At 45.7% G+C, this 23,913-nt stretch overlaps 1 protein-coding gene and 1 pseudogene across 2 annotated transcripts; one reads left to right on the top strand and one right to left on the bottom strand.

Annotated features, from left to right (window-relative positions):
- Positions 1–9,018: 9,018 nt before the first annotated feature.
- ZFP37 (ZFP37 zinc finger protein) lies at positions 9,019–22,698 on the top strand. 2 transcript variants are annotated; one of them, XM_089319360.1, is made up of 6 exons: positions 9,256–9,355; positions 15,170–15,254; positions 15,363–15,405; positions 15,490–15,616; positions 15,913–16,047; positions 20,292–22,698. In XM_089319360.1, the coding sequence occupies exons 4-6, from the start codon at positions 15,517–15,519 to the stop codon at positions 21,842–21,844; spliced, it is 1,788 nt and encodes a 595-aa protein (XP_089175486.1). In that variant the 5' UTR covers positions 9,256–9,355; positions 15,170–15,254; positions 15,363–15,405; positions 15,490–15,516; the 3' UTR covers positions 21,845–22,698. The 2 variants fall into 2 exon arrangements, with proteins under 2 accessions (XP_008267570.3, XP_089175486.1); XM_008269348.5 differs by lacking the exons at positions 9,256–9,355; positions 15,170–15,254; positions 15,363–15,405 and adding an exon at positions 9,019–9,220.
- Positions 19,643–20,257, bottom strand: LOC149128864 (large ribosomal subunit protein eL33 pseudogene; annotated as a pseudogene).
- Positions 22,699–23,913: the final 1,215 nt, after the last annotated feature.

Below are 23,913 nucleotides of genomic sequence, written 5' to 3'. Positions count from 1 at the left end.
CTAAGCCCCCGACTGTCACGCCCACATCCCGGGTAACACAGATTCCAGTCCCAGCTGCTCCAGCTCAGAGCCAGCTCCCTGCAGATGCACTGGTGCACGGCCTCTTCACCCAGGTGGAAGTCCTAGATGAAGCTCCAGGCTCCTGGCTCTGACCTGACCCGCCCTGACAGTTGTGACAAATTGGGGATTCCACCAACAGGTGGTTAAATACCTCTCTCTCTATCTCCTCTCTTTAACTCTGCCTTTCAAATAAATAAATATACATCTTTTAAAGGAAATAAAAAGTAGAAACTAACTGCTTTAATACACTCTGGAGAACTCCCCTTGCTCCTCGTTATGTGCAACAACTAGAATTGCATACAAGGTGCACACAGCAAAAAGTGAGTTCTCTTAGCAATTGCAGCTGGGCATCCTTAGAGCACAGATAGGACAGGTGGTCTCAGGTAGACACTAGAAGGGTGTACAGGTGGGCTTCTCAGTCCTGGGAAAAACCTTCTTTTTTCTCCACAGGAGGTTAATTCTAAACTCTATTTACTGGGAAAATCCATTACGCTGAACACTGAAGAGTTTTGTATTTCTGTCTCATGTATCATACTGTATTTACAAGTTATTCCTAAAGGACCAGCGCTGTGGTATTTGGGATAAGCATCCGCCTGCAGCACTGGCATCCCATGTGGGCACTGCTTCAAGCCCTGGCTGCTCCACTTTCCATCCAGCTCCCTGCTAATGCACCTGGAAAGGCTGTAGATGATGGTCCAACTGCATGTGTCATATATATATAATATATATAATGTTATATATATAATAATAATAAAATAAAAATATCAAGTAAAGCACCATGAGAAATATGGAATTTCTTGACCTACCATTAAAATTTCTTAAAAATGTGTTTGAGAATTAGGACAAATTCTTTTTTATTAAAAATTTTATTTATTTATTTGAGAGGAAGAAGGTACACAAGAGAGAGGGAGAGAATGATCTTCCATCCACTGGTTCACGCCCTAAATGACCAAAGCAGGCAGAGCGGAGCTGATCCAAAGCCAGGAGCCAGGAGCTTCTTCCAGGTCTCCCACACGGATGCAGAGGCCATAGGACTTGGGCCATCTTCTCCTGTTTTCTTAGGCCATAGCAGACAGCTGGATCAGAACAGCAGCAGCAAGGACACGAACTGGCGCCCATGGGATGTGGGCACTGCAGGCAGAGGCTTAGCCCACTATGCCACAGCGCCAGCCCCTAAAATATGCCTTTTTAAACATAGCAAATAAAGCACTGTGAGGAATATGGAATTGCTTGTTCAACTATTCACATTTATTAAAAATCTTGACTACACAGAGCTCCCAGGTCCTTCAGGCCTGAAATGGTTTGTGGGGTGTCCACACGGCCCCTGCACACAAATGAAGCAGGTGGGAAGCCTGGAGAAGTTGAAATTGTTAAGAATAGAGCCTGAGGGCTGGAGCCGCCTGTGGCGCCAGCACCCCGGGTTCTAGTCCTGGTTGGGTCGCCGGTTCTGTCCTGGTTGCTCCTCTTCCAGTCCAGCTCTCTGCTGTGGCCTGGGAGGATAGTGGAGGATGGCCCAAGTGCTTGGGCCGTTAACCCGCATGGGAGACCAGGAGGTAGAACCTGGCTCCTGGCTTTGGATTGCCACAGTTTCTGATCCAGCTCTCTGCTATGGCCTGGGATAGCAGTATAAGACGGCCTAAGGCCTTGAGCCTCTGCATCACATGGAAAGTCCCGAGGAAGCTCCATACTTCTGATTTGGATCGGCACACTGCAAGCCATTGAGGCCATCTGAGGAGTGAACCAGTGGATGGAAGACCTCTCTCTCTCACTCTCTCTCTCTCTCTGCCTCTCCATCTCTTTCAGTGAAATTCTGACGTTCAAATAAATAAATATATCTTCATAAAAATACATTGGGAAACCAAATGTGCCTAATCCAATCGATTGCCTCTCACACAGTGGGTGTGGTTGGAAGGGAGATAACAGAATCCAGTAAACAAAGGAAAACCCACCATGAATACACATCAGAGCACACACAGCCATGTATGACCTCCCAGGATCCCTGCTCCTAAATTAGTGGAGAAGTAGTTGACATTGTTAAGAGTACAGCAGGAAAGCCAATGTGTCTAATCCAATGATTTCCCTCTCACAACATGGGCGTGGTTTCATCACCAATCAGGTGAGAGCCCTCAGGGGGCAGGCACTATATAAGCTGCTTGGCCTTGACTGCTGGGTCATTGAGCCATCAGCCCTCAGCAGCAGAGGTATAGCCCTGCAGGCAGAGGTCACTCCCATGGAGGGAGCTGCCATGGCCAGAAGTCCTGGCCATCAGAAGTCACCCAAGATGAGGCCCTCGTGCAAGCAACATGAAGGTGTTGTTGCCAGGGGAAATCTCTCCTCGGAAGAGAAAGGAGGAGACGCACGGTACCTGGACAGCAGAGGAAGGATGGGAAAACCCAAGACCAGCGAGAGATCTCAGAAGGCGCAAGGTAGGTTCATGGCTCCTTTTTGCTCTTTCTGTCTGTCTTTCTTTCTTCTTCTTCTTCTTCTTCTTCTTCTTCATCTTCATCTTCTCTCTCTTTCTCTCTCTCTCTCTCTCTGTTAAGAAAGTATTTATTTTCGGGGAATCCCAACATGCCGGAAGGAAGGGGCAAAAAAGGACAAGAGGGAGAAAAGGGAGGCTAAGAGAGAGATTGAGAGGGAGAGAGAGAGAGAAAGAGAAAGAGAGCAATTTTGAGCAGTCAATCCCTTCAGGATGGGGGTGGGGTTGACACCGGTGGTTGGGCCATGGGGTCACCTGGCTGCTAGCAGATGAGAACCTGAACTGGGCTGGGTGGGCTGGGGAGACACTGAAATCCAAGGAGATGCAGAGATGTCTGACTGTGGAATTACTGAGAAGTTCCTTTTGGAGCCAACTCCTGTAAAACCCATGCATGATTTTTCACCATGCCTCTTTCTCATGAACTGTTTGGAGAACCCTCGAATGCATGCCTTTCAAAAATGTGCGCGCTACACAAATGATTTTTTCATTTAATTTCTCATGGATTCTGGAGGCCCCGTTGAGGGTGGGATGAGCAGGCAGCAGGCTTCAGTCCTGTCCTGACTAAGGTGCTGGGGTGCCCAAGGTGAAGGGCAGAGTCTGCCAGCTGAGCTTCCTCTGACTCTGGACAGGGCTGGGCTGGCAGTGACTAGGACCTCCCCAGAAACATGCAGAGCAAGGCTGGGCCCTGGGGAGCTGGGTGTGGACGCTCTGGACCCTGGGAGAAAGGGGACAGGTTGGGGGGGGCGTTCCCCATCTCCTGCAGCTTCACTTGTCCTGGCCCAGACTCCAGTGCTGGTGCAGGAACCTCACTGCTGCCCTCTTCCCCCTCAGGGCTCCCCAGGCAGAGGGAGGAGGCCACGGGCTGCAGGGGCAAGCGCAGGAGAAGCCCCAGTGTCTCCCCTTGTCGCCCCCACCCACAAGATGCAGAGCGCGAAGACAGGAAGAAGGCACGGAGGTCCCCAGCCCCAGAGAGAGGAAAGCCCCAGTCTGGGTCACCCCGCGGGGGACATCCTAGCAGAGGAGGTAGGTTGGGGGCTGGGCCTTCAGAGAGGTGGGGGTGGGGCACAGCACCAAGCCAGTGACTGAGCCCTCTGCTGGTGGAAATGGCTGATGCTCTTCGGGGCTGACAGAGCGCCCTGGATTGGACCCAGGCCCACAGGATCCTAGTAGGGCTCCCGGGAGTGGTGTTGGGTGGGATGGGGTTTGGTGACCTTAGAAATGAGCCTTGGTGTTACACACGGCCCCTCCCTAACACTTGGCGCTCTGGTGCGCAGGCTCTGCACGCAGGAATTGGCGCCTGCAGCAGAAGAACACACAGCGCAGACCCCCAGAGAGGATCCGCACCCGGGGACGCCGCTCACACATCCCTGAGGACCCACGCAGCTCTCGAAGTCTCCGCAGACACCCGTCGGCCCACCACAGCCCACCACAGACTTCCCAGGAGCTGGCCCGACTCTCCACCCACCTGGGCGCCCTGGAGGTGTTCCTGGAAGAGCTGCAGGCTCCAGGGGGCGCCTTCCTGCCCATGGGCGGCCGCGGCGGGGAGCCCAGGGCCTCGCAGCGCGCCTGGCTCTCCTGGCAGCTGGCGCACGCAGGGGCCGCCCTGCACTGGGCGCTGGCCACGCTCGACGCTCTGCTGCAGCCACAGTCCTGGCCCGCGGGCTCGCTGCCCTGCACCCCTGCTCCTCCCTGGCCTTAATGGGCCCCTGGAAGGCACCTGCTCAGTCTCCAGGACACAGGCCCTCTTTCTGCCCCAGGGCTGTCTGGCCCTCCCCTGCCAACTCAGTGTGGGAAGGTGACAGCATCGTCCTGCACAGGACCCAGGGAGCTCCAGCGGCAGAGCTCAAATCCCGGGCCCCGCAAATACTGGGCGGGGAGTCGCTCTCCCACCCCCACGGGATCCCACCCAGTGCTGGGCTGCCTGTCCCCTTGGACAAACCTCAAGTTCAGACTCGGCAAGGAAGTCCGGGGCTTTTCTGGGATATTGAAGACCTTCCTGATTTGGGTGTTTTTACTGTTTATGTTTTCACGTTTATTTGAACAAATGAGGCTCTTATCAAGACATACAGTTCTAGAGATCCATAAGTATTAATAATTTTGTATTTAGATATAGAAATGTATAGATCTGTATCTTCGTTTATGTTGGGAGAGACTTTCTGTATTTGTCTTCCTCTTTTTATTACCAAGCTTTGTACTGTAGTGGTCTCACAGATTTCTTATATGAATTTCTCCCCAAGTGCAGTGAGCAAACCCGATTATTTAGAGAATTGTTATGGTTGAAAATGGAAGTTGTCCATCCCTTTATTTATACGACATGGTTCTCCATGTGGGATAATAGATTTCCTTAATTTATGTGTCTGTTATTAAAGCTATTTATTTTCCCAATTCAAATTGTCTTGTTTTCACTCTGTTTGCTCAAGCTTAAAACACATAGGCTGCGCCTGGACTAATGTCAGGATTGTAATTCCTATTCATTTTGCATGTGCTTTAGGTCAGCTTGACCCCAGCAACCACGTGCTCCTCCACCCCTCCTTGTGGATTTTGCCTTTATAAACTCTGTTGCTTGACTTCGGGGTCCAGAGCTCTTTAGGGCCTGAGCCGCTCTCCACTGCCAGCAAGAAAGGACTGTCAGATTTCATCAGTGTAGCGCTCCTCTGTGAGCACTCGCTCAGGCCCTGCATTCCTGGAGTCTGCCTTAAGAGGTTTTTTTAATTTATTTGAGATGTAGAGCAACAGACAGAGAGGGAGAGACAGAGATAAAGGTCTTCCCACTTAGTTGGAAGTAAGTATATCTGCTGCTTAATAATAGTAACTCTTTTTAAAGTTTTATTCATTTGTTGGAAGGCAGAGTTACTAGAGGCAGAGGCAGAGGAGGTAGAGGAAGAGACAGAGAGAGAGAGGTCTTCCTGCACTGGTTCACTACCCAGATGGCTGCAACAGCCGGAGCTGCACGGATCGGATGCCAGGAGCCACATCCAAGGAAATGGGCCTTCTTCTGCTTTCCCAGGCCATAGCAAGGAGCTGGATGGGATGTGGAGCAACTAGGACAGGAAAGGGCACTCATATAGGATGCAGGCACTGCAGGGGGTGGCTTTACCCACTACACCACAGTGCTGGCCCCTCCCTGTTTTCTTAGACTGGAAAATCAGTTGATCCTTCCTTGTGGGGCTGATGGAGCATCTTTAGTAAATTACAAATTTCCTGGTCGCCCTTCCATATCCTGTTCCCAACACCTCCTGTTTTTCCCCATTTAATCTTTCCTACTTCCTTCTCCTTTCTGATCTGTGAAGAGGTGGGAACAGAGGCTATTTTTTCAAAAACAGATTTGTTCATTTACTTGAAAGAGTTACAGAGAGAGAGGAAGAGACAGAGAGATCTTCCATCTGCTGGTTCACTCCCCAGATGGCCGCAACAACCAGGACTGAGTCAGGCCAAAGCCAGGAGCTTCTTCCAGATGTCCCATGTGGGTAGCAGAGGCCCAAACACTTGGGCCATCTTCCCAGACCATTAGCAGGGAGCTGGGTTGGACGTGGAATGGCTGGGACACAAACTGGCACCCATAAGGGATGCCAGCATTGCAGGTGGTAGCTTTAGGCAATATGCCACAATTCTGGCCCTGAGGCTATTTAAAATCTGTGTTTTGAACTTGATCAGAACTGTGATATCAGGAACAACTAATGTCAGGTACATTTATAAAGAGGAGTAGAAGCAACTGATCACCCTCGGAAAGAGGGAGATCGAAGGCTATTCTGTCAGGGTACCGGGCAGGGGGCCTGTATCCCACGTAGGTGAGGAATCTCAACCAGTCCATTATTTTTCAGTCTCAACTAAGTTCTTGGTTTTCTATTGCTGCATAACAAGTTACCAGTGACTTTAGATTTAGTGTTAAGTTGACTGAGCTAAGGGACGTCCAGTTAGCTGGTAAAACATGATCTCCATGTGTGTCTGTAATGGTGTTCCTGGGAAGAGATTAGACTTTGAATAATAAACAGTAAAAACTGACCCTGGTCAACATGAGCAGATATAATCCAACCCATCAAGAACCTGACAGAACAGAAGGACATAGGAAGGCCATGGTTTCTCTCTCTCTCTCTCACTCACTCTCTCCTTGAGTTGGAATATTCATCTTCTGCCATTGACACTGGAGCTTCTTGTTTTCGGGACTATGGCTGCGGGCACTCCACCATGCCCCATCCCCCACTCCCACCCCCTTCAGACTCAGACTCTAGACACCACCTGCTCTGCTGGCTCTGCAGCTTGCAGATGGAAGGTCCCGGGACTTCATGCCCTCCACGGTCATGTGCACCAATGCCCGTAATACATACCCTCGTTTATCCCATTGGCTCTGCTTCTCTAGAGAATGCCAACTTGAACAGCTTGGTGCTCTGTTCAGTGTCTCATGAATTTGAAATCAAGGTGTTGGTTGGGTTGCATCCTAACCTGGAGGCTTAGACAGGCTCCCAGGATTCCCTCAGATCGCTGACAGAAATCATTTCCTTGCAGTTGTAGAAGTCAGGCCCTTGTTGCTTTGTTAGTTGTAGACCAAAACCACTGTCTGCTCCCAGAGGCTGCTGCTATGCCCTTTCCACGTGGCTTCTTCCACGGGCCTTCCCACGTTCTGCATCTGACTTCAGGACGGGTCCAGTCCCTTTAAAAGCTCACCTGATGGGGCTGGCACTGTGGCGCAGTAGGTTAAAGCCCCAGCCTGCAGCACCGGCATCACATATTGGCGCTGGTTCTAGTCCCAGCTGCTCCTCTTCCGACCCAGCTCTCTGTTATGGCCTGGGAAAGCAGTAGAAGATGGCCCAAGTCCTTGGGCCCCTGTACCTGTGTAGAAGACCTGGAAGAAGTTCCTGGCTCCTAGCTTCAGATCAACTCAGCTCTGGCCATTGTGGTCATTCGGGGAGTGAACCAGCAGATGGAAGACCCTCCCCTCTCTCTTTCTCTGGCTCTATCTCTCTTTGAAACTGTCTTTCAAATAAATAAAATAAATCTAAAAAAAAAAAAAAAACACCTGATTAGGTCATTCACACCCAGGAAAATCTCCGATTTTATGAACTTAAAAGTCAACTAAAAAAAAAAAAAGTTGAGTGATTTGGGACCTAATCATGGAAGTGATAATCGAAAAATCTAAGGTTCTTCCAATCCCCCAAAGAGGGGGGCAAATCAAATGGGCATAGAACCATAGGGCAGAGATAATGGGGACCATATTAGAACTTTGTTTACAATATTTATAACATTTTTGCTGGGTGTGGTTGCCAGGGACTAGGAAAAAGCATGCCTGTGATTGTTTTAGAATAATTGGGAAACATACCATTTATATTTGTGGGACTAAAAAAGCACTATTAGAAGGAATCAGTAATAGGATAAGAAGACTAAGCACAAACCGTCTTGTAGATAGGCAATCTAAAGAAGTCTTCCTTACAAGCTCAGTAAAAAACTGTATTCAGATAAAATGTTGAGAGGTCAAACATAAAAGACACACGTGGCTGGCATTGTGGGGTAGCTGGTTAAGCTGCTGCTTGCCACACTGGCATCTGATATCTGAGTGTCAATTTGAGTCCCAGCTGCTCCAGTTCCAATCCAGTTCTCTACTAATGCACCTGAGAAAGCAGCGGAAGATGATCAAAGTACTTGGGCCCCTGCCACCCATGCAGGAGATCTGGAAGGAGTTGCTGGCTCCTAGTTTCAATCTGATTCTGCCTGGGCTGTTGCAGTCATTTGGGGAGTGAACCCATGGCTGGAAAATTGCCTCTCTCTCTCTCTCTCAAATAAATAAATCTAAAACACACACACACACACACACAAACACACACAGCCATTGCTGACCAGCACATAACTGGTGGTTCATTCACGCAACTGGATGGAGCAAAGCTGGGTACATTTGATTCCGGAAAAAGGAGTGATGTGTTTCAGAGAGCTCCACCGCTGTCTGCCCCACTGTCGGTCCCAGCGGGAAAGAGAGCCGGGTCTGAGCCTCCACTGTTTCCCCAGCACCTAGTCTGCACATATTTGTTGAATAAAACTCAACTAACTATTGTTCGGCGAATGCAGTGAACGCGCGAAATGATTTGTTTCAACTGCTTGATTATTCTACGGAAGTACTCGTCTCTCCGTGAAAGCGGGGCTCTCACCGAGGAGGAGTGTGTTCGCTTTGTACTACGAAAGGATTTATCCTGTATCCTGTATCTGATAGGGCTCCTCCCCTTTCCCCCTCCAATCTCATTACCCCAGCTCTCTAGAGTTCGCTTTAGGCATTGCGATTCAGCTGACCGCACTGATTTACTCGGGGGCGGGGGGGAGGGGGGGACGACAAAAACCTCCAAATTCCGTCCACCGTCTTTCCAGGGGCGCGGTGTCAATCACAGCCCCTTTCTGCCTTAAGTAACCGAGCACCGCCCCCAGCCCCACCTCCCTGGCGCGCCCCAGAGACCCCCGCGCCTCTGCCGTACGGCTGGGCCTCCACCAAGATGGCCGCGCCCACGGGCGATGACCCAGGGCGCAGCCATTGCGGCTGCCGGACCTGCTGCGGCCGCGCTCCGGGTGTTCGCCATGTCTGCCTCTGGCTGTGAGCAGATCCTGACAAAGCCCAAGACCGTGGACCAGAGAAGTCCGGGAACGGCCGAAGAGGCCGGGCGTCCCCAGGAGATGGCTGTGTCCGAGCCCGGGGACTGTGCCGCTGTAAGAATGATGATGGGGCGGGGCTATCTGGCATCAGAGCGAGTCTAATTAGGGTTAATGATTGGAGGGTTACCGTAGTCTGTGAAATGATGACTCGGGAACTGGTGGGGTCGCTGCTGGCGGGTCTCTGGGCAAGTCAGTGTTCGGAGGGCTCTGTGAGGTGGGGGTGGGGGCGCCTGTGGGCTCAGTGACTGATGAAGTTGTAGGAAATCAGCGGTTTGAGAGATCTGCCGAGACAGTGATGGAGTGACGTCTGAGGCAGTCCCTGAGTTTGGAATGCTGTGGGGGCTTTTGTGATGTGTCAGGGATTGAGCAGCTCTGTGAGACCGGCGATTTGGGATGCCTACAGGGGCTTGCGGAGTTGGGTGCCGCCGGTGATGGTTACACACTGGGATATCACTGAGCGGCCGTGTTGGGATTGGGAGTTCGCTGGCTGGGGGAATCTGTGAGGTTCAGAGATTGCGACCTGGACTTAGTGATGGTGATGTTTGTGGAAGTCTGGTTAGCAGTATCTTCGGGAGCCAACAGTTAGTGTGGTATTAGTGGGCACTGAGGGGTCCTGGGGGCCGGTGGAGGGGTAGCAGTTGAAGTGTGGAGAGGGGGTTCAATGTGGAGGGGTCTCTGGGGATGGTGGATGCTTTGTATGTTGTCTGGGGAGAAGAGGTGATTGGCGACTTGTGTAGGTCAGGGATGAGGTGGCGTCCAGGAGCCATAACTGTGTTTTCAAAGATGAGGCGATTCATAGCATTAACGATTAAAGGTCCTCTGTGATTCTTTGACCAGGAGCCTGCGAGGGCATTCCAGGGGTTGGTGATGGAGGGTTCTGTAGGAATCAGTGAATGGAGGTCCGTGGAGAATGGCGATTGGGAACTTGCAGGGTTCTGTAACTGAGGGAAGCTTGCAAAAGTTAATGACTGAGGAGTATTTGGGGATCTGTGATTGGAAATTTGTAGGAACAGACTGTAAGATGAGTAGCTGTTTTATGCCAGAAAGTGTTTTGATTGCTAAGGATATACCAGGAAGCAGGGCCAGAGTCCCTCCCTCAATATCTTTAAATTTTAGAAATAGGAGAGAGCCAAAAAAAAAAAAAAAAAAGTAAATAAACAAATAAAACAATTCCCAGCACTAATGAGCACTATGTGATTAAAAAACAGAACTCAGGGGTGAGCAATTCGCCTGGTGGTTAAGATACCCGTGTTCCATATTGGAGTGCCTCAGCTCAACGTCCGGCTTGGGCTCCTTTCTCCAGCTCCCTGCTAATGCACATCCTGGGAGGCAGCAGTGATGTCCCAAGCAATGCCCACGTGCCAGCCATGTGGGAGACTTGAATGAGTTCCAGGCTCACAGGTTCAGCCTGTCCCCTCCTTGGCTAGTTCAGGCATTTGGGAGGCATGCCAGTGGATAGGACTGCCTCTCTCTCTCTCTCTCTCTCTCTCTCTCTCTCATTCTCCTAAAGTCCCTTAAATAATTAAAAAAACCAGAGGTTTGCTGTGGTTGGAGAATAGTCAGAGTGAAAGAAGAAAGATGTGAAATCAAGTAGTAGGAAGGGACCAAATCATGCAGAACCTCATTGGCTGGGATAAGGATTTGGATTTTATTCTAGTTGCAATGAGAAACCCTTGAGTTTAGGCTGGGAGACTGTTCTGATTGATACTTTTAAAAGATGATCACCATGGCTACGCTATGGAAGATGGAGTACAGAGGTACAAGATACAGGGAGATCAGTTAGGCATTTTATTGCACTAACTGAAGGCACATAGGTGATGATTTATGAAAGTATCATAGCAGTAAAATAAAATGAAATCAGATTCAGAATATGTCTGGATGTGAATTGATATGTAATCTGAAGGAGAACAAGCAAGATTTACATCTAGACTTTTTTTTTTTTTTTTTTTGGACAGGCAGAGTTAGAGAGAGAGAGAGACAGAGAGAAAGGTCTTCCTTCCATTGGTTCACCCCCCAAATGGCCACCACGGCCGGAGCTATGCCAATCCTAAGCCAGGAGCCAGGTGCTTCCTCCTGGTCTCCCACACAGGTGCAGGTGCCCAAACACTCAAGCCATCCTCCACTGCCCTCCCGGGCCACAGCAGAGAGCTGGACTGGAAGAGGAACAGCCGGGACTAGAACCCGGTGCCCATATGGGATGCCGGCACCACAGGCGGAGGATTAGCCAAGTTAGCCATGGTGCTGGCCCCTACATCTAGACTTTTGACCTGAGGAGCTAGATGGATGGTGACGCCACTTTTTGGGGAAAGTGTAGTATTGGAGGAGATCAAATTTCCTGCATGGAAATGGGATCCAAGGTGGATGACAGTGGTTCTGTTTTGTTGATGCCTAGATGCCCATTACATATCCAACTAGAGCTGTTGACTAGCCTTTAGATATATGGATCTGGAACGTAGGAGAAATCTGGGCTAGGAAACCGTATTTGAAAGGCATCAGCATAAATGTTATTTATAGCCATTAGACTGGCCGAGGCCACCTAGGAAGAGAAGGCAGATGGGAAAGACAAGAGAGCCAAGGCAGGGGCCTGTGTCACTCTGACATGTAGAGGTCTGGTAGTGGACAAAACTCCAGAAGGGGAAAATGGGGTGATCCCAAAACAGGAAAAAAGCTTTGCAAGTGTGGTATCAAAGAAGCATAAGGAAGAAAGCTTTTCATGAAAATGGGAGTAACCAATTATGTTATATGCTCTTATGAGTCCCAGAGTATGACTACAGAGAATTTTAATTCATCAAGATCTAGCTCAATGGTTGCTTTGATTGATTAGAGCTCTTTCAGTGGAATGATGGGAGTAAAATCCTGTTGGAATACATTGAAAGAATGGGAGGTAATGTAGTGAGAACAAGTCTAGAGAATGCTTATGGGGAATTTTGCTGGTAAAGGAAGCAGAGAAATGGACATTGGGTGGGACATGAAATCAGGATCAAGTTTTCTTCAGATGAGTGGTGTTAAGGAAGCTTTGTACACCAATAGGAATGATGCATACAGCAGGAAGGGAGAAATAGAGAATACAAATGAGAGAAAAGTAATTGCAGAATGAAGGCCTTGTCAAGACAGTTAAGGATGGGATCCAGAGCACCAATGGAGACAGTTGCCTTAGGTAAGAGAAGAAACACTTCCATTTTAACAGAAGGAAACGAATATTATGCAAGGGTTTAGAAACAGATTTGTAGAATTGGTGGTAATAAGGCTAGGTAATTCTCCATTGCATGCATTTCTCTTTAAAGCATAAGGCAAATGGGAAAGAAGATGTTGAAGGTTCAGAGAGAAAGGAGGTTTGAAATAATTATCCTGGAAGAGGAAAGATGAGTTTTCTAGGGATAAGTAGTAGGATTGCTGACAGTATTAGATGTCTTTTTTTTTTTTTTTTTTTTTTTTTGACAGGCAGAGTGGACAGTGAGAGAGAGAGACAGAGAGAAAGGTCTTCCTTTGCAGTTGGTTCACCCTCCAATGGCTGCCGTGGCCGGCGTGCTGCGGCCAGCGCACCACGCTGATCCGATGGCAGGAGCCAGGTACTTATCTTGGTCTCCCATGGGGTGCAGGGCCCAATTACTTGGGCCATCCTCCACTGCACTCCCTGTCCATAGCAGAGAGCTGGTCTGGAAGAGGGGCAACCGGGACAGAATCCGGCGCCCCGACCGGGACTAGAACCCGGTGTGCTGGCGCCGCAAGGCGGAGGATTAGCCTAGTGAGCCACGGCGCCAGCCTAGATGTCCATTTGAGATACATGTTATGAATCTGAAGTGAGAGGCCGGTGTTGTGGTGCAGCAGGTTACGCTGCTGCCTGTGACATTGGCTTCTCATATGGTACTCATTCAAGTCCTGGCTGCTCCACTTCCAATCCAGTTCCCTGCTAATGCACCTGGGAAAGCACCAGAGGATGGTCCAAGTGCTTGGGCCCCTGCCACCCACATGGAAGACATAGATGGAGTTCTGGACTCCTGGCTTCGGCCATTGTGGCCATTTGGGGAGTGAACCAGTGAATGCAACATCTCTCTCTTTCTCTCTGTAACTCTGCCTTTCAAATAAATAAATATTTTAAAAAATAAATATGAACTGAGTTGAGATAGCACAGTTATTTGATTTTTCTTTTGGAATGTTCAGCTACAAGGTTGCAAGCAGAGATTAAGAAGAAAATCGGAGGGCCGACATTGTGGCATAGTGACAAAAGCTGCTGCCTATGAGGCTCCTGTCCCATATGGGCTGTGGTTTGAGTCCTGGCTGCTCCACTTCCAATCCAACTCCCTGCTAATGTACCTGAGAAAGCAGCAGAAGATGGCCCAAGTCCTTGGGCCCCTGGGAGACCTAGAAGAAGCTCCTGGCCCCTGGCTTCAGCCTGGTCTAACCTCGGCTCTTGCAGCCATTTAGGGAGTGAACCAGCGGATGGAAGATCTCTTTCTGTGTCTCTCTCCCTTGCTCTCTAACTCTGCCTTTCAAATAAGTAAAATAAATCTTTAAAAAAAGAAGAAGAAAGTTGGGATGAAGCTTTTATATATGAGTACAGTGGAGGAGAAAAGGGACAAGGAAGTGAAAGTTTTAAAGTTTTCACTGGTGTATTGATGGTGCTAGAATAGGGAATCTAAAAAAGAAAGAGAAAGGCTTTGTGGGGGTGGAAGATTGTGAAAAAGTAGTTAGGGTGAGTGGAGAATGAGCTCAATGAGTCCAGAGAATTATTGAAGTGAAAGTACTAGAGAAAGTGAACCTGGCAGGCTAGGAAATGATGATCGGAAGATAGAATGTGATGGTGTAGTGATGGCAGGGTGTAACTCCTGGGCAGGTGATGAGTAGGTGGCTGAGTTTAGGAGGAAGATGATTGTTGGAGTCATGAAAGAGAAAGGCCTAGTGTTGAATGGCTTTTCTACACTGATCCAGAGGTGGTACTGAATGAATGATGGCAGGAGCTCTGACAGAGAGGAAGCCGGCGCTAAAGTTTGTTGTGAATGAGATGGGATAACTGCAGAAAGAGTTACACTGTAGGCCAGAAACTGCTATTATTAGACAGGCCTGCTCTCAAAGTTGACCTTTGGCCAGCATCTGGGAAATTATAATTCAAGAGAGTTCCCACTATTCCCAGAATGGATAAGAGTGACTCCCATTGCCTAAAAATTGTGGGTTTTTTAAAAAAGATTGCTTTATTTGTTTGAAAGACAGAGTTACACACACACACACACACACACACACACTCCCTTCTGCTGGTTCACTCACCAAATGGCCATAATAGCTGTAGCTGGGCCAGGCCAAAGCCAGCCAAAGCTGGAAATCTACCTGGGTCTCCCACATGCGTGCAAGGGCCCAAAGACTTGGGTCTTCTTCCCCTGCTTTCCCAGGCCATTAGCAGGTAGCTGGATCAGAAGTGGAGCAGCCAGGACTCGAACCAACACCCATAACGATGCCAACATTGCAAACAGCAGCACAACCCACTTCACCACAATGCTTACCCCTAAAATGTGTAATTTTTTTTTGACAGGCAGAGTGAACAGTGAGAGAGAGAGACAGAGAGAAAGGTCTTCCTTTGCCGTTGGTCCACCCTCCAATGGCCGCCGCAGCCGGCACACCGCGCTGATCCGAAGCCAGGAGCCAGGTGCTTCTCTTGGTCTCCTATGCGGGTGCAGGACCCAAGAACTTGGGCCATCCTGCATTGCACTCCTGGGCCACAGCAGAGAGCTGGCCTGGAAGAGGAGCAACCGGGACAGAATCCGGCGCCCAGACCGGGACTAGAACCCGGGGTGCCGACACCGCAGGCGGAGGATTAGCCTAGTGAGCCGCGGCGCCAGCCTAAAATGTGTAATTTATGCTGAACTCTTGCTTTCCTTCTGAGAGTGAGAGCCTGGAATTTTTGTATATACAGAGAAGCCTTACCTGACCACCCCCTAGTAAAACCCTTGGGTTTCCAAACATAAATGACTTTGGGGACTCATTATCAAAATCTCAATTCTCTTACCTCAGAATTCTATACTGCCTCACAGCCTTGTAGCAGCCATTGCTAGAGAAGAAAATATAAAGATTGGATCTGTTTGTTTCTTTTTTGGAGGTAATCGTCTTTTTTATGATATTTGTATGATTTTATCCTCTTGAATAAACAAGTTCACAATAGGAGAATTCCTTAATATGAATTGTTTCTTTTTAAAAAAATGCGAAGTTGGGTAGAGAATAGGCATCGTGCCCAACAGTGAGTGGTCAAGGTAAGAACAAGGTATTATTCAGTGAGTCCAGATCACTCCCTGAATGTGGGAAACAGGAGACTGACCAGGAGTTTACTATTACAGGGATCAGTAACATTCAAAGATGTGACCATGGCCTTTACCCAGAAGGAATGGGAGCAACTGGATCCTGCCCAGAGGAAACTCTATAAGGATGTGATGCTGGAGAACTACAGCAACCTGACCTCAATGGGTAAGGAGGATAGTTCCTTCATGATGTAAACTGTGTCCACTGTGATACCTGTCCTCTGAAGTCCTTGATAAGTTTGGCCTTGATTTTTATGAGTCAGAGGTACCAGCCAGGCAGGATACTTGTACCATGCCTCCAAAATTGAAGATCTATTCAGTTGAGGTTCATGGGCATCTGTACTATGAAATTTTAGAAGATATATATTATTTAGCTTTCAAAGGCCCTGGAGTGCAGGCACTGGGGCTTGATTCCTGGGGTTATTGTTCTAACACCCACTTTCTACCATTTTTCATGAGCAGGATATGAAGCTTCCAAACCGGACATGATCTCCAAGTTGGAGAAAGGAGAAGAGCTGTGGTTAGGAAAGGGGAGAAGACCCAGTCAGAGTCGTCTGAACAAAGTAGAAAGACCCAAGAAAATGGGCGCTGATGGAAGTAAGTTCTTAGTTTCTTGATGGCAACTTTGGAATTTTTCAAAGAATAATTGATTGTTAAATTCTTCTTAAAGATTGCAGGCCCTTCTTTCTTAACCAGGAAAAAGGAGTGAATGGGATTAGAACCTCCTGAGAGAAAGAATCTCTGGTCTTGGAGATTCTAATATCTCTTCCTTGCATGAGCCTGTCGACATGAGAGGTTCTCATGTGAGGTTCAGTATAGAAGTGAGCCAGTGTTATTTGTGTGAGTTTGGTTAGACTGCGTATAGCAATCAGCTTAGACTAAGTTTTGTTCCATTAAGGATTGACTCCAACATCAATGCTTATGACAATAAAGATGTATTTCTTGCTTGAGCTGTGGCCTTACTCCACATTCTCTTCATTTGGGGACCTACACTGAAAGAGTATTCCTTGTTGGGAAGATTCTGGTCTGATGGCAGAGGAGAAAGAGGGCATTAGAACCATTAATAACTCTAAAAAATCACTGCTTAGAAGTTATAGATACCTTTTCAGTTCAACTTTTGTTGGTTGGAGCAAGCCACCTGGCCACTACTGAGTTCAGAAGGGTAGGAATGTGTAGTCTTTCTACAGGGAGCGGTGCTGCGATTCAAATGCCCACGTGCTTGGGGGAGACTGGGAGGTGTAATCCTGCCACAGGGAACAATAATGCAGTCTGTCACACCACTAAGACAAAGATGAAACCCAGAGTGTAAACATTTGGTACAGCCTCTCCGGATGCCTAATCCACCCTCCATACAGCCACCTGTCCTTCTCCATGACCCCAGAAATTTCCTGAGACCAGAGGGCCCAGTCCTTTCAATGACAAATGAAGAGACCCTGTGGAGTTTCGAATCCAACTCTCAGTGGCTCCAGTTTGGGTTATCTTGACTTGACTTGCTGACACTTGTTACAGCTGAAAAATAGTCCCCAGTTGTTCAGTACATTTTTGTCATTGTTACAGTGAACCTCTTCTTGGTTCAGCTTCTCTTCAAGAGGGACTGTTCTATTGCTTCTAGTGATTCTCTGTGTTCTAGCGAGCACCATATGTAAGTTCCTGGAGCTGCCGTTGTTTTAGACTAAAATCCACTTTTCAGTTACTGTCTTTTTTTATTTGAAAGTCAGAGTTATACAGAGAAAGAGAGACAGAGAGATCTTCCATCTGCTGGTTCACTCCCCAAATGGCTACAATAGCCAGAGCTGGGCCCATCTGAAGCCAGGAGTCAGGAGCTTCTTCCGGGCCTCCCACATGCGTGCAAGGGCTCAAGCACTTGGGCCATCTTCTACTGCTTTCCCAGGTGCGTTAGCAGGGAGCTGGATCAGACATGGAGCAGCCAGGTCTTGAACCAGCACCCATATGGGATGCCCAAGTCAAAGGCAGCAGCTTTACCTGCTATGTGGCAACCACCGGCCCCTCAGTTACTGTCTTAAATTCGCTGTTTCCAGCTGAATTCAAATGATCTGCCAGTCCCAACTCTCCCCCATAGGATGATAAGGTAATGTCATTCTCTTTTATCCATTCATGCCTTTATATTCTCCTTCCTTCCCTCATGGTGAATTTCTCTTGTAGCGCTCCATTTCTTTTCCTGGGGACAGATATCAGTTGGGACCCAGTCCAATCCATCGTTACAAAGAGGGTTACATATCAAGAGGAAAGGTTTGCATTTTTTATTAACATCTAAAAAGTTTTACTTGAGAGGGACACATGGAGTTCCCATCTGTTGGTTCAATCCCCAGATGCCTGCGATGGTTGAGACAGGGTGGAAGCCAGGTCCAGGAGCTGGGAACGCAATCCAGGTCTCTCATGTTGGGGGCAGGAACCCAGTTACTTGAGCCATCACTGCTGCCTCTTAGTGGCTGCATTGGCAAGAGGCTAAAACCAGGAGCTGGAGCTGGGAAGTGAACTCAGACCCTTGATGTAGGACATGGACATCTTAAATGCTAGGCTAAATGCTCTTTGTTCCCCAGAAAGAAAACCCAACCTCCATCTTTCCTTGGGCATTAGAAGACCAGCCTTATTATGCTACCTAGAAGTTTCTGCTATACTCTTTCTTGCAGGGTGCTGCATCACTTAAATTTTCCTAAATGAAAAAGCAGCTAACAACTCTACTTGTTAGGCTCCCTACTATATCTGAACTTCTAAAACTTGATCCTTTAGTGCATGGGAACTGGTCTCTCCAATATCCTCCATAAAATACAATTTCCTGGCTGTCTGTTTAGATGCCACAACTCTTCCTGTTTGAATCCAGTTTTCACTTTCTCCATGTCATGTTCTTTTACCAACAAGGTGGCTGTTCACTTTCTGTCTCTTTCTTTATGGGGTCATAGGGGCTCTGACATCTGCTTTTTTCCTTTTTGTCTTTTAAATTCTCAATATGAAGCCTTTTCTGCTTTTCCATCTTTGTAACTGAAACAGGACACCACCAACTGGCAGACTCAGCTCTTAAATGTATAGGTTTGTACACATGTGGTACCCATACCTACCTTAAAAAAAAGTCTTTTGAATTTCAATTCTAAATTCCAAGTAATGTTGAACTAGCTGGGGCCTGGTGTTTACCACTGTCCAGTCAGTTGTTTCCAGCCAGAGGTTAAATCATGTAGTACAAACATGGCTGCCTACTTCTGTCAATGTGGGTGGTGTCTCAGAAAAGGGAAAGAGGTATTGAGAAGACATTTCAAAATTATGTAATGTGTTGAGGAAAGTACATGAGCAACTAGGAATAAACTTAAAATTTATCATTGCCAATTAAAATAACCTGATAGGAACAAAGATATATTCCATAGCAAACTGTTAGAAAATAAACATGTACATCTACTATAAATGCAGATGGTGGGAATTTAGTTTGCTAAGATAATTACTGTTAATTTTATCATTTGGTAAAAGTATCAAGGAACATGAAGAAGCTACTTTTTTTTTCTAAACTACAGGAATATCATTATGATATTGGTTGTGGGTCGTAGCAGTTGGTTCACCCTTTCCTTTTGATTCCTTCAGTCATCTATTAGCTCTTCTGTATATCTCTTCTGTCTCTTTTGGATACATTAACAAAAGTTTACTTCAGCCAAAGTAGAGGAATTTATGATAAGGACATATGTGTATCTCTTATAACCTAAGGGCATAGACTATAGCCAGACCTCACCAAGGACTAAGACAAGAATGAGGAAACTATTAGAATTGAAATTATGACAACGGTCTCTTCTCTCTGTGTGTATGCTTCATTCTTTGTATTAATAAAAGCTTTGTGTTTATACAGGGAAATAAATAATTCACTAGGACCTGCCTTATATAATTTTTAAATGTGAGCACCAAGTGGAGATTAACTAGAGCCTGAATTTTTACGATGAGGAATCTTATTGCACATCATGGTTTGAGCTGGAGTAATATAGTACGGTTGGAGCCAGTTGGATAAGTTGACAATTATCAGATCAGAGCAGCTAGGGCTGAGGGGAGAACTCAAAAATTGTCAAATGCAATCACAAGCTCTTTCAACTTGACCCATTCCCTATTCACTGCCTGTTGTGTTTATTTCATCTTCTATCCTAGACTGAAAGGTCATGTTTTTAAGCAGTCAAAGCTGTTTCTAATTACTATTGTCAATTTTCTTTTTTTTTCCACTTTTATTTATTTACTTTTCAATGGTTTAAATCCTTGATGGGTACAGCATCACATGGATTCTGTGTCCAATGGCCTTCGCAGGAAGGTTGCTTTGGAATTTGGCACAAACCATGCCACTATTTCCGTGAGCACGAGTTACCTTTCCCCAGATTACTCTGGTTTTGTTAGGTTTGCCACCAGGAGTCACTGTGTTGTTCTTTGCTTTGTACATATAAGCACACCTCTTGCCCAAGTAGAATTCAGTTTCATCCCAGCATAAACACCTTCAGTTTTAAGAAGTGCCGTGTGTTCCCTTTGGTTTCAGAGACCTCTCTTATATCCAGCAAAAATGGCCTTGCACCACAGTCTTCTAGACATAGCTGTCTTCTAGAAGTCCTGTTCCCAGCGGGCCTCCACAGGCTCCAAGATGACGGAAAGAGCTATTGTCAATTTTCTTTCTCTTCTTTTACTATAACATTTTACCCCCCAAGTCCAAAAATATAAGGGACATTTGCCCTTGATGTTTCTTTTACTTTGGGATACTAGGGTTGAATAAAGATTCAACCCCACTACAGGACATTTATTTCTAAGTTTTATTCCAAAATATGAAAGTACAAAAATTCATAAGAATGTCTCATTGAATTCCATTTTAGAAGAAATCCAGCAAGATAAGGATCAACTAGAGAAGAGCCAGGAATCCCAGAATGAGCTCATTAGAGAAGTTGCATTCAAGAAGAAAACTCTGATTAAGAAGAAAGGCAGTGAGTGTGGTTCATTGGGAAAAAAAAATAAAACAAGTACAAAACATCTTCCTTCCAAAAAAAGGCTTCATAAAGTTGATTCACATGGAAAAAATCTGAAAGAGAATTTAGACTTACCTGGTCATATAGTAAAATGTACGAAAAAGAAACCGGATGAGACTAAAGAACACAGGAAATCATTCAGTGACCGCTCATCTGATACGAAGAAAAACAAAAATCAGATCAGAAAAAAACTTGAGAAATTACCCAATGACAGCACACCTGAAAAATGTGACAAAGCTGAAAGTGGGAAGAAGCATGAGAAATTATGCAATCAACGCTCATCCCATTCTAGGCGAGACAGAATTCATGCTGGAAAGAAACATGCTACATCATCCAGCCATGGTTCATCTACTAAGCATAGCAAAGCCAAGGCTGCCGCGAAACCCTATGGATGTAATCAATGTGGAAAGGTTCTGAGCCATAAACAAGGACTCATTGACCATCAGAGAATTCATACTGGGGAGAAACCTTATGAATGTAATGAATGTGGCATAGCCTTCAGCCAAAAATCACACCTTGTTGTACATCAGAGAACTCACACTGGAGAGAAACCCTATGAGTGTACTCAGTGTGGCAAAGCCCATGGTCATAAGCATGCACTCACTGACCATCTAAGGATTCACACTGGGGAAAAGCCCTACAAATGTACTGAATGTGGGAAAACCTTCAGACACAGTTCAAACCTCATTCAACACGTGAGGTCTCATACAGGTGAAAAGCCCTATGAATGTAAGGAATGTGGAAAATGCTTTAGGTATAACTCGTCTCTTACTGAACACGTGAGAACTCACACAGGTGAAATACCATATGAATGTAGTGAGTGTGGAAAAGCCTTTAAGTATAGTTCATCCCTGACTAAACACATGAGAATTCATACAGGTGAGAAACCCTTTGAATGTACTGAATGTGGAAAAGCATTTAGCAAGAAGTCACACTTAGTCATCCATGAAAGGACTCACACTAAGGAGAAGCCCTACAAATGTGATGAATGTGGAAAAGCCTTTGGACATAGCTCATCTCTTACTTACCATACGAGAACGCACACAGGTGAAAGTCCCTTTGAATGTAACCAGTGTGGGAAAGCCTTTAAGCAAATCGAAGGCCTTACTCAACATCAGAGAGTTCATACTGGGGAGAAACCCTATGAATGTACTGAGTGTGGGAAAGCCTTCAGCCAAAAGGCACACCTCATTGTGCACCAGAGAACTCACACTGGGGAGAAACCCTTTGAGTGTAACGAATGTGGAAAAGCCTTCAATGCAAAGTCACAACTTGTTATACATCAGAGATCTCATACCGGAGAGAAACCCTACAAATGCGATGAATGTGGGAAAGCCTTCAAACAAAATGCATCACTTACCAAACATGTGAAAACTCATTTGGAAGAGAAACCTCATGAGTGACATTAATATGAAAAAAACTGTTAGAACCAATGGTTTTGTTTCATCTTAAAAATATTCTGAATGTAAGGAATGTTGGGGAGTCTTTGAGAAGTCATTTCTCATGTTACATGAGAGAATTTGAATATGGATATTTACATAGAAGCAATGGGTGGAAATACCAAACCTTTCATAGAAAATATTGTTTTTAAAATAATTATTTAAGTCAGTTGCATATTGTAACTTGACATGTAAAGCTTTAAAATTGCAAATAAGTTGAATAATAAGAGAAATGAAGGAACAAGTTGCATATTCTGACAATTCCTGAGTTGCTTAGATGTTGTGTGCTTAAGTGCCACATTTTAGAATTGAGTTTGCATTTCTGTTTATTGCCTTGAATAAATGGCTGTGGCCATTTGTGTAAGCCTCCTCTTTGATATTATCACCCAGCTCTTTCTTAATATCTGTGTTACCTTCTGTATGTCAGAACACATTACAAAAGGGTTGTTATTTATGTAGAAATACTGACATAAAATTGAAAGAAAATAAGCAGAGCCGAGGACACAAATGTGTTGATAGGGAATGATATTCAAAGATACATTGTTAAGTGTTAAAAAAGCAGATTGTTGAATTGTGTATACAGTATACTCCCATTTGTGTACAAAAGGGTGTGTGTGTGTTTTTCTCTATACTTCAAAAAGTTGGCAGAAAATAGAATTAAAAGATATGTTTATTTTGGCACAAAGATTTTTGAAATCCATGGTCCTCATATTCAATTGCCATTGAGGACAAGAGTACAGGATGGGGTCTAAGAATTCAAAATATCATGTATGTGCATTATCCTAACAATAAAAATATTTTAATATGCATAAACTCAATACCATTTGAGATTGTCACTGAGCCCACTCCACAAGAATGTTTGGCAAAGTCAGATGTTTCTATGTTTATTCCCTGCTTATTGATGAATAATGGTGAGTCTGAGGTATGTGGCATTAAATTTGATATTGCATTTACCACGACTTCCTACCAAACACAAGTTCTTTCATTCACACAATGAATTACAACTATGACAGCACTGTGTTTATTCTATTTCCCATGTTTTAAAGACTAAAGATGAATTGTGATTGCAGGTGAATGAAAGTGGTATTCTGAACAATCACTTCATTTTACCTTATATCCAAAACACTAAGGTACAAATACCTTAACCAAGGATTTCAAATGTATTGGAAAAATGCCACCATTCCCTGTTTTTGCCTAATGGCAGACACTGTTAATGGATTGGATTCTTTTTGAGTGAACCCATAGTTGGTCATACATTCTTCAGTAAGTATTCCAGAAGGTACTATGAATTTGCATTTGCACAATAGACCTGTTTGCCACTGCATATCTGGATTTTGTTTTTTATCCTTGAGTTACAGACAAAAAGTGCACTTGACTATTTTAAAAATTTTTAGAGAGACATAGGTATAAAAATGGTTTTGTTAGTTATACTTGTATTTTAATACTGTTGCATTCACTTGTCAGCTAAAACAAAATGTTACAAAAACTAGTGACAGTCACACAGGAATTTTATTGAAAATGAGAAGCAAATGAGAAACAAATGAGAGGCAAGATATCCGATCGGGACCGGCCACCGATCGGGACCGACACTCCTTACCAGAGTGTGGCCCCCAACAGCAGGTTACACAGCTTTTTATAGTAATTCTGTCCACTAGGGCTCACAATTTCGAACCAGATTGGTATGCAGTGAACAATAAAAAGGAAAACCAGAATATGGCTGTAAGATAACAGTTAACAACAACAAACCCAATAACAGATCCAAGATATGGTGGTAAGGTAACAGTGAAGGACACATTTCAGTCACCCTAGCTCCTGGAATTTTGGGCCCACATAGTTTCACAGCATTCACCCTTAGCCATTAGCAAGCAAAGCTAATATGTGCAGAAGCAAGAGATCTGTAATTAGCTTTTAGCCACACTCACTCCATTTTGATTCTGGTTTTACAAACACAACATTAATTATATGTAATTAACAAAATATGATATTTGGCATGTATGTTACTTTTTCTATTTTTCACAGCACATTTACTCTAT

Source organism: Oryctolagus cuniculus, chromosome 1, assembly GCF_051225735.1.
Source record: "Oryctolagus cuniculus isolate XC-2025 breed Fujian yellow rabbit chromosome 1, ASM5122573v1, whole genome shotgun sequence".
Lineage (NCBI taxonomy): Eukaryota > Metazoa > Chordata > Mammalia > Lagomorpha > Leporidae > Oryctolagus > Oryctolagus cuniculus.
Note: the sequence above shows the minus strand (reverse complement) of the source record. Positions and strands in the feature narration are given on the sequence as shown.